We start from the raw sequence: 10,033 nt of genomic DNA, 5'->3' as shown, positions 1-10,033 counted from the left end.
TGTAATGGGCACTAAAGAGGACACAGTTTTCAATATTGAGAAGTTGGATGGTGCTAACTTCTCATATTGGAAAGATCAGATTTGGGATGTCTTGGTGCAGAAGAAACAGATTCGACCTCTAAAGTTGCAGGGAGCTAAGCCAGAGAACATGGAGAGGGATGATTGGGAGGATTTGGATGAGATGTGCAGGTCTACCATTAGGCTTTCCCTTTCAAAATCTGTTTATTACAATGTGAAAGATGCACAGGGTGGAGCTTATGAGCTATGGCAGCGGATTTGCGATATGCATGATAAGCATTCGGCTGCTTCTATGGTGTATTGGATTAAAAAGCTTATTGATTTGCGAATGGAGGAAGGTGCTTCCATGAATGCGCATTTGAATGAGTTCAATACAATTTTCAGCCAACTTGCTACGCAGAAAATTACGTTTGAGGACAATGTAAAAGCTATGTTTTTACTTGTCACGTTGCCTGAGTCATGGGACACATTTAGGACAGCCATAAGTAACTCGGTTCCTGCGGATGAGTTGACAAGTACTAATGTGGAGTCTAGTCTTCTCACGGAAGAGATTAATCGAAAGAATAATGCAGGTAGTAAGTCTTCTAGTGCAATGGTTGTCAGAGGCAGGACTATGGACAAGTATAAGTCCAACAGGGGTAAATCTAGAAGCAAGTCCCGTGCAGGCACAAGTAAAAAGGATGTGGAATGTTTTCATTGTGGTAGAAAAGGCCATTTCAAAAAGGATTGCTACAAGTGGAAAAGGCAAAATGGAGATGGTAAGAAGAAAGACCATGATGCTAAGGACAAGCCTAAGTCCAATGTCAAGATTGAGGAGTTAAATGCAACACAGGGAGAGTGTAGCTCTCAAGATGACCATGTATGTGCTCCGACTAGTGCTACTAGTGAAGAGCTTGGTGATGTGTTGCTTGCATCCTATTTTGATGACGCTTTTCTTCTCACTCATGAGAGTAGTATGCCTATGGATTGGGTCATTGATAGTGGTGCTTCTTTTCACGTTACACCTCATAGGTCGTGGTTTCATGACTATGATGCTTCGAGCACAGGTATTGTCAGGATTGCTGATGGGATTTCTATGCAGTTTCATGGCATTGGAAATATTCATTTGGCTATGCCAAACTCTACTATGTTTGTCTTGCAGCGTGTGCGTCATGTGCCAACTCTTGCAAAAAGCTTGATTAGTGTGGGTCAGTTGGATTCACTTGGTTTCAATGTATCTTTTGGTGATGGAGGTTGGAAGCTCACTAAGGGCAGCCTTGTTTTCGTTAAAGGTGCTAAGAGGAATACGTTGTATTCCCTTTGTGTAGCTAGTGTGGCTGATCACATTGTGGGGATCACTGAGCAACCTTCTGCTTCTTATGGCATCAACGTTTGGGGCATATGTCACTGAAAGGTTTGAAGTTGTTGGCACGTGCGGATTACATTCCCGTTTCAGATTTTGGTGGTTTTGAGTTTTGTGAGCACTGCCTTTATGGTCGACATGCTCGGTCTTCTCATAAGAAAAGTGTTCCACACAGATCTTTGGAAAAGCTAGCTTTGGTGAATAGTGATGTATGTGGGCCGATGCCCAATGCTTCTCTTGGAGGTGCTATGTACTTTGTTACGTTCATTGATGATGCTAGCAGGAAGGTATGGGCTTACCCCATTCGTAAGAAGGATATGGTATTTGATATATTTAAGCAATGGTTGGCTCTTGTTGAGAACCAATCAGGTTGTAAGTTGAAGTGCTTACGTACGGACAATGGGGGTGAATTTATGTCTCATGCTTTCACAACATTATGTGTTGAGAAGGGTATACGGTGCGAGCTTAGTGCTCCCTATACACCTCCTCAAAATGGTGTGGCAGAGCGCATGAACAGGACTATACAGGAAAAAGTCCGTAGTATGCTTTCTATGGCTGGTTTGTCAAATGGATTTTGGGCTGAAGCTGTTGCCACTTCTGTGCATTTGATAAATCGTTCACCTAGTGTTCCTTTGGGCTTCAAAGTGCCTGAAGAGGTATGGACAGGTTTGCCACCTTCGTATGGTCACCTTCGTGTTTTTGGCTGTGAAGCTTATGTACATGTACCTAAGGCAAAATGCAGCAAATTGGATCCAAAGAGCAAGAGATGTATCTTCTTGGGTTATGGTAGCTTTGGTGAGATGGGTTATCGATTGTGGGATCCTATTGACAGGAAGATTGTGCGCAGCCATGATGTTGTTTTTCATGAGGACTCTATGTATAGAGCATCACCGTGAATGGTTGAGGTTCGGCGTGTGATATTTGAGGAGGATGGTCATCGGTATGATGGTCCCATGGCTGCTCGTGGGCAGCCCATTGACCCTCAAGTGGGAGATCAGCCCTTGTTGGGAGATCATGTAGATGTGGGACAGCCAGATGCACCTCCTGCACAGTCTTTGAGGCGTTCAGAGCGGTGTGCAAGACAGCCTCAGCGTTTTGTGCCTTCTATGGATTATGTATTGTTGACTGATTGCGGGGAGCCATCGTGTTATGATGAGGCCATGTCTAGTGTTGACAAGCTCAAGTGGGAGTAGGCTATGCAGTCAGAGATGGATTCGTTGATCCAAAATGAAATGTGGGAGCTTACTCCTTTGCCAAAGGGTAAGAAGGCACTACCATGCAAGTGGGTTTACAAGATAAAATTGTGTTCAATGGATGCAGAGCCTAGGTACAAAGCAAGGCTTGTGGCTAAAGGATTCAAGCAACAGAAGGGCATTGATTTTGACGAGATCTTCTCCCCAGTGGTGAAGATGTCTACTTTGCGTATGTTGTTTGCTTTGGTAGCTACAGAAGACATGGAGTTGAAGCAAATGGATGTAAAGACAGCTTTCTTACATGCGGACTTGCACGAGGATTTGTACATGGAGCAACCAAGTGGGTTTGTTATTCATGGTTCAAAGAAGATGGTATGTCGGCTTCTTAAGACCTTGTATGGGCTGAAGCAATCATCTCGTGAATGGTATCGTAAGTTTGATGCATTCATGAGTTCATTGGGCTATGTACACAGTTATGAGGACCCATGCCTCTATACTCGCAAGGCTGCAGATGGTAGTCTTATTGTTTTGGTTTTGTATGTGGATGACATGCTGATCGCAGGGAAGTGTATTTCTGATGTAGATGCCTTGAAACATAGGCTACATGAGACCTTTGCCATGAAGGATCTTGGGGATTCCAGTCATATTTTGGGTATGCGGATCACTCGTGATCGTTCTCGCAAGATGCTCTTTCTTAGTCAGAAAGAGTACATTGACAGGGTGCTTGAGCGTTTTCATATGGAAGGGGGGAAGGCCATCAGTACCCCGTTGCCTCCATATGTAAAACTCAGCCATGATGACTGCCCTCAGACAGATTTGGAGACTACAGAGATGTCTCAGATTCCCTATGCATCAGCTGTTGGTTCCTTGATGTATGCCATGGTGGCTACGCGTCCAGATCTTGCTCATGCAGTTGGTGTGGTTAGCAGGTACATGTCTAACCCGAGCAAGCGTCATTGGGATGCAGTGAGAGGTATTCTCAGATACTTGAGAGGGACTTCAGAGTTGTCCCTATGTTATGGTGAGAAGGATATGTCTGTTTGCGGATATACAGATTCAGACTATGCAGGGTCAATGGACTCGAGGAAGTCTACTAGCGGCTATGCGTTCACAGTTGCAGGTGGACTGGTTTCGTGGGCATCACGTTTACAGCCATGCGTTGCTTTGAGCACTACAGAGGCTGAATATATGGCTGCCACTGAGGCTGCCAAGGAGGCCGTATGGCTCTCACGACTAGTGGGAGATCTTGGTATGGCTGGTGATGCTCCGATTCTACATTGTGATAGCCAGAGTGCCATAGCGTTGGCACGGAATCTTGTCTTCCATGCGAAGACAAAGCACATTGAGGTGAGGTATCACTTCATACGAGAGGTGCTAGAGGACAAGCGCATAGAGCTTGTCAAGGTACACACTGGCGATAACCCTGCTGATCTACTCACGAAGTCATTAGCCTCACAGCGGTTTGCACACTGCAGATCGCTGATGGGTATGGCTTGACTTATTTTGCTGTACTTTGGCCACTTTAAAGGCACACTGCCTTTAAGTGGGAGATTGTTGGGTTAAAGGCCCGTGTGCCCGGCTACCCGTTGTTCAGCCGCCCATGTACAGCCATTCATTTACTCATTCATAATAACTATACTCATAACTACACATTGTAGTGTGTGTACCACCCCGCCACACACTATGTCTATCTCCTTCTTCGTGCTGGCTCTCTGTGTGTGTGCTCTCCGATCCCAACAAAGCATAGGAGAGCTAATACTTGTAGTTGGCAACATGAAGCAATTCATCAGTGTCAACACCCTTAGCAGCATCTCCAGCATACTTGCCAAGGACAACCTCAGAGTTGGCCTTGCATCGGGCAAGCAAAGCAGCTTGTGCTGTAGGAATGTTTTCCTTCTTTCCAGCCCAAGTCTTCCAAGTGTTGGCTTGCAATGCTCGTCCAAACGAGAAAGAAAGTGGCCATGGCTTCTTGGTATCCAGCTCATTCATGGCATTCAAATTCAAAGTTGCTTCTTCCTCATTTTGACCGCCCAACAAGAACATGACACCAGGAACAACAGGAGGAATCATCCTTTGAAGTGCTTGTACTGTGTATTTGGCTATCTCCTGAGGGGTTGTCTTTGGCGCTTTAGAGCGAGGAGTAACCATGTTTGGCTTCAACAAGGTGCCCTCCAAGAGTACATGATGATCGCTCAAAGCCTTGTAGACAGCATCAAAAAGCACAATCTCCATCACGGCAGCACATTTCTTAATATCATTGGGGCCATCCACAAGAATCTCAAGCTCAAGAATGGGGACTAGACCATTATCTTGGCATATGATGGCATAGCGAGCCAACCCATTTTCATTCTCAAGTATGGCAAGAGGAGACGGCTCAGTTGGACCAATATTATTGAGCATAGCTCTCCACTTCGCAAATTGGGCTCCAGCATTATAATATTGCTGGCAGCGTTGGGCAAGGCCATCCAGTCCTTGAGTGGTTGTCTCACCGTCAATGTCTGCAAGGTCGACAATGCCCTTATCTACCTTGATGCCAGGGACTACTCCACAAACGGCTTGCCACTCGCTATTTTCTGATAGAGGGTTTCCTCAAAGATAATGACACCACAAAGGTACTGGAGGGCATCTAGGGCAGTAAAAAGAAGCTCCCGGACAGCTTTCCTGTTTGACTCTACATTCTCCGCATGTATACTTTCCAAACGCTTCCCAATAGTCACTGTGCTCTCATCGGCTGCCAGGATGCCCTTGCCAGGGGTCGCAATGTACTTGGCAGTGGCAATAAGCTCAGCTACGTATTTACCCTCAAACGCGGCCATGGCGGCTAGCAGGGTAGATACTAGAGGTCTCTCTCTCTCTCTCTCTCTCTCTCTCTCTCTCTCTCTCTCTCTCTCTCTCTCTCTCTCTCTCTCTCTCTCTCTCTCTCTCTCTCTCTCTCTCTCTCTCTCTCTCTCTCTCTCTCTCTCTCTCTCTCTCGACTGGAAGCAGTACACACATCAATAAAATTACATACAAGTCTAAGGTTTGAGTAAGTAGGTCCACTGAGTCTTACTGAGAATCGAATGACGAAGCTATCCATAATACATGCATTTGACTTTTAAATGCACCACATTTACATACATAAGCCCCAAGGGAACGGACGAGCCACATCCACTTAGAAAAGACAAAAGGCTATTTTTCTGCATCAATCTTCTTGGAGGCCACTGAGGACAATGGAGCCGACAAATAGAGCTCCAGCGACTGCAACCAAAAGCCCAGCAAAGGCAGTTTGAGCCACGACAAGAGCCGTGCTATCATCGGGTACTACAACCAATGTCACAACAGATAGGACAATGAGAAGGAATGACAGAGATGCGAGAAGTGCAGGTGACGATGTTGTGAAGCTCTTTGGAGCTCAACAAACCAAGATCCTCGGCCTTCGACAACAAACATATGCATTCAATCAGAATCATATGCATTCACCTTGTTTTTGGGCACCATAGCCATGACCTTCAGAGTGTGATGAGGAGCAGAAGAAGAAGGCGGCGATCGAGCTCGGGGCCTCAAGGGAGGAGCCAAAGAGAGGCCACACAGAGAGGAGGTCTCGCAGGAGGAGAGAGAAGAGGGTGCCTGCATGGCTCTGTTGCCTCTACTGCAAGCCATCATCAAAGACCCCAAACCAGCTCGCGGCGATGGCGTGCCTCTGTGGCCTACACACTCGAATCTCTCTCTCTCTCTCTCTCTCTCTCTCTCTCTCTCTCTCTCTCTCTCTCTCTCTCTCTCTCTCTCTCTCTCTCTCTCTCTCTCTCTCTCTCTCTAAAAAAACTCAACTCTCTCAAAGAGCGCGCGCCGGCGCACGCTCTTTGAGAGAGTTGAGTTTTTTTAGAGAGAGAGAGAGAGAGAGAGAGAGAGAGAGAGAGAGAGAGAGAGAGAGAGAGAGAGAGAGAGAGAGAGAGAGAGAGAGAATTAAGAATTGCAGTTACCTGTAGAGTTATATTTCTAAGGGGGACCGGCTTTAGAGTAGAAAATCTTGCTGCAACTGAGCACAATTGGAGATGGCAGCAGCTGAAGCGCAGGAGCAAGTAGAGAAGAAGATGCGAGATCTGATGCAGTACCTGCAGAAGCGCAAGCCAACGTCGAGTCAGGTGGTAGGGTTTGTGACGGTCCTAGTGGGGGCGGGCGTGGTGGTGGTGGTGGTGCTGGCAGTGATGGCGTCACTGCTGCTGCTGTTAAGCCCAGTGTTGGTGCCCGTAGGCTTCTTGATGGCGATGTGCACAGCAAGCGCCCTCATAGCCGGAGGGGTAGCCATAGCGGCTGTTTCTGCGGTGTCGTGGGTAGACACCCTGACGTTTCCCAACAGCTGGACAGCGCCCAATTCCGCATCCAGGACGTGGCTAATGGGATGTGATGCAAGGCGCGCGACTTGGCGAGCTTTGCCCTTCATCCCTCCTCTCACGGCGGCAGTGCTGGCGCCGAGGCTGCCCTTGGAGCTTAAGACTATCACAGTTCTCTTTTCCTATTCCACTAGGCGGCTTGCAATGCTCTTAATCAAGGTCCCGCCCTATAAAGATGTAAATCGAAATACTAGTAGAAATTTTCAATTTTCAAAATTTTTTGAACTATTGTCTCAAAAAAGAGAGCTATAGAGAGACAGATAGAGAAAAACCCTTGCGCTCTTTGATAGAGTTGAGTTTTTTTGAAGAGAGAGAGAGAGAGAGAGAGAGAGAGAGAGAGATCCACGCCCAAGAGGAAGTAGAAGTAGTTGCGGCATAAGCAGTCATGGTGGTCAAGAGTCGTAATGGTGGATGTAACAAGCACGGAAGAGGCCACACCAACCCCATCAGGTGCTCTAGCTATGGGTGATGTGTGCCCAAGGACAAGGCTGTCAAGCGATTTCTTGTAAGGACCATTGTTGAACAAGCTGTTGTGCGAGATGTGCAGGATGCTTGCGTTTATGATGGGTACGCACTTCCCAAGCTTTACGCCAAAATTCAATACTGCGTTTCATGTGCCATTCATTCTCACGTTGTCCATCTGAGATCCCACATAGCAAGAAGAGTTCGGGAGCCACCACAGAGGTTTAGATGCAATGAGGATATGCAGAACCAGAATCAGCGTACCAGTGTTCCTGCTGTTAGAAAGTGAAGAGGTGTCTAATTAGTGCATATGCCAGGAGAGGAAGAAGGATCATGAATATTGAATTCTATCGTAGAACTCTTAGAAGACGCATGCTACGAGCATTTCCACTGTGGTTGAAGCCATCAATTGGATGGACGTTGAGGGACTTTTGAGTCTTTTGGACAAGCTTGTATTTGATGTCTTGGAAATGTCTTTCTAAAGTTTTTTCGAAGAGAGAGAGAGAGAGAGAGAGAGAGAGAGAGAGAGAGAGAGAGAGAGTCCGACTTCCTTCTCAGACTCTGAGAGTGCATGACAGAGAGAAGCCCTGCGAGTGAGCAAGAGACACGACACTGAATTCATTAAACTCGGCCACTGAGAGTGATTGACCAGTGCTTGAAAAAAACTTTTTTCCAAAAACTTCTCAAAACCTACATGTTAGAAACAATAGAGGTAAACTGGCTAAATCTGAAGGTTTTTACATCAATTTACATTAATTTTTTCAAATTGTGGAGGTTTTCTCACCTTTAACTATAAAACTTTAGAGGTAAATCTCAGAATTTGTAGGTGGGGTTACACTAAACCTATGTTTTTTCTGAGCACTGTGAGTGAATTATAGAGGCGGCACTGAGTCTGAGAGAGAGAGAGAGAGAGAGAGAGAGAGAGAGAGAGAGAGAGAGAGAGAGAGAGAGAGAGAGAGAGAGAGAGAGAGAGAGAGAGAGAGAGAGAGAGAGAGAGAGAGAGTAATTGCCTAGATTGGTTGAGAGCATGTATACCCCTTCCATGCACAGCTCGTTGCCCAGTGGCGGAATCAGACCCAGTTTTGTGGAACTCTAGAAGAAGGTGGAGGTAGGGATTGCTGAAATATCAATTTTTGATGCACGACTAAAAAGACTGGTTTTTGAGAAAATATTCCTCGGCTGTGATCCCACAACTATGGAAGAAGAACCTCATTCTCTCTCTCTCTCTCTCTCTCTCTCTCTCTCTCACACACACACACACACACACACACATCCAAACTCTTCACCTTTGTTCTCGCCAAAAGATAGGGCCAAGGTGATTGCAAAGGCATTGCACAAGAGGTGATTGCCAAGCTATTTCATGCAAGTGATGATTATCGTTCATGTCGACAGTACCTTATGATCTTCATCACCTCTCCCACCCTTGGCCACAAAGTCCTTGTGATTGGGGCCTCCTCTTTTGCATCTCACCATGAAAACTCTAAAAGAGTCCGTAGTCCATGAAAAATATTCTTTTCATGATACATGTGATGTGAAGGATATTTTCCTTTTCCTCTTTGTTTCTCAAGTGTCATGATTATATGCTGAAAGATCTTTTTGCGAGCTCTTTGCGAGCTAGACAAAATGGATTCACTCACCCAAAAAAATTTATCTCCAATTTCAATAAGGTACAAACTAGCACCAAAGATTGCACATACACATTGTTCATATTGGCTCCAACCTACCAATACGATCTACCAAATCTACTTCTTGTTTAACTTCCCTACAAGCACTTGCCATAATATTATGTATTGAGAAACCCTCCTTCCCCCTCCACAACATTGTACACACACACACACACACACAATTTTACTTGTCCAAGCATCTACCATGGTTTGAATATTGATGCAGGCCACAAGCCGTGATTCAGAGGAGGGAGCATAACCTTGGATAATCAAGGAGCTAATATAAGGGTTGATGATTAAATCACCAAAGATTGCACATACACATTGTTCATATTGGCTCCAACCTACCAATACGATCTACCAAATCTACTTCTTGTTTAACTTCCCTACAAGCACTTGCCATAATATTATGTATTGAGAAACCCTCCTTCCCCCTCCACAACATTGTACACACACACACACACACACACACACAATTTTACTTGTCCAAGCATCTACCATGGTTTGAATATTGATGCAGGCCACAAGCCGTGATTCAGAGGAGGGAGCATAACCTTGGATAATCAAGGAGCTAATATAAGGGTGGATGATTAAAGTCTCCATAAGTCTCCATATTGGCTCCAACCTACCAATACGATCTACCAAATCTACTTCTTGTTTAACTTTCCTACAAGCACTTGCCATAGTATTATGTATTGAGAAACCCTCCTTCCCCCTCCACAACATTGTACACACACACACACACACACACACACACACACAATTTTACTTGTCCAAGCATCTACCATGGTTTGAATATTGATGCAGGCCACAAGCCATGATTCAGAGGAGGGAGCATAACCTTGGATAATCAAGGAGCTAATATAAGGGTGGATGATTAAAGTCTCCATAAGGAACGCTCTAGACATTTAGAGACAATGATAGAGAGATTGTAATATGTAATTTGATGCTAAATGTTTCTATTATGATTTAAGTTCTATGTAT

General features: G+C 45.4%; 2 protein-coding genes and 2 pseudogenes across 2 annotated transcripts; 2 read left to right on the top strand and 2 right to left on the bottom strand.

Annotated features, from left to right (window-relative positions):
• Positions 1-4,305: 4,305 nt before the first annotated feature.
• LOC147462052 (fructose-bisphosphate aldolase, cytoplasmic isozyme-like) lies at positions 4,306-5,369 on the bottom strand. Its single transcript, XM_086502442.1, has 2 exons — positions 5,354-5,369; positions 4,306-5,126 (listed from the first exon to the last, which is right to left on the bottom strand). The coding sequence occupies exons 1-2, from the start codon at positions 5,367-5,369 to the stop codon at positions 4,306-4,308; spliced, it is 837 nt and encodes a 278-aa protein (XP_086358568.1).
• Positions 5,370-5,733: 364 nt separating this feature from the next.
• On the bottom strand, positions 5,734-6,192 carry LOC147462051 (uncharacterized; annotated as a pseudogene).
• Positions 6,193-6,584: 392 nt separating this feature from the next.
• LOC147462050 (oleosin-like) lies at positions 6,585-7,024 on the top strand (annotated as a pseudogene).
• A 284-nt stretch (positions 7,025-7,308) lies between these two features.
• Positions 7,309-7,674, top strand: LOC147462049 (small ribosomal subunit protein eS26y-like). Its single transcript, XM_086502423.1, has 2 exons — positions 7,309-7,373; positions 7,434-7,674. Exons 1-2 carry the CDS (start codon positions 7,309-7,311, stop codon positions 7,672-7,674), a joined length of 306 nt encoding a protein of 101 aa, XP_086358549.1.
• Positions 7,675-10,033: the final 2,359 nt, after the last annotated feature.

The sequence above is a fragment of the Adiantum capillus-veneris genome, chromosome 3, assembly GCF_014529385.1.
Source record: "Adiantum capillus-veneris isolate H3 chromosome 3, ASM1452938v2, whole genome shotgun sequence".
Taxonomy (NCBI): domain Eukaryota; kingdom Viridiplantae; phylum Streptophyta; class Polypodiopsida; order Polypodiales; family Pteridaceae; genus Adiantum; species Adiantum capillus-veneris.
Note: the sequence above shows the minus strand (reverse complement) of the source record. Positions and strands in the feature narration are given on the sequence as shown.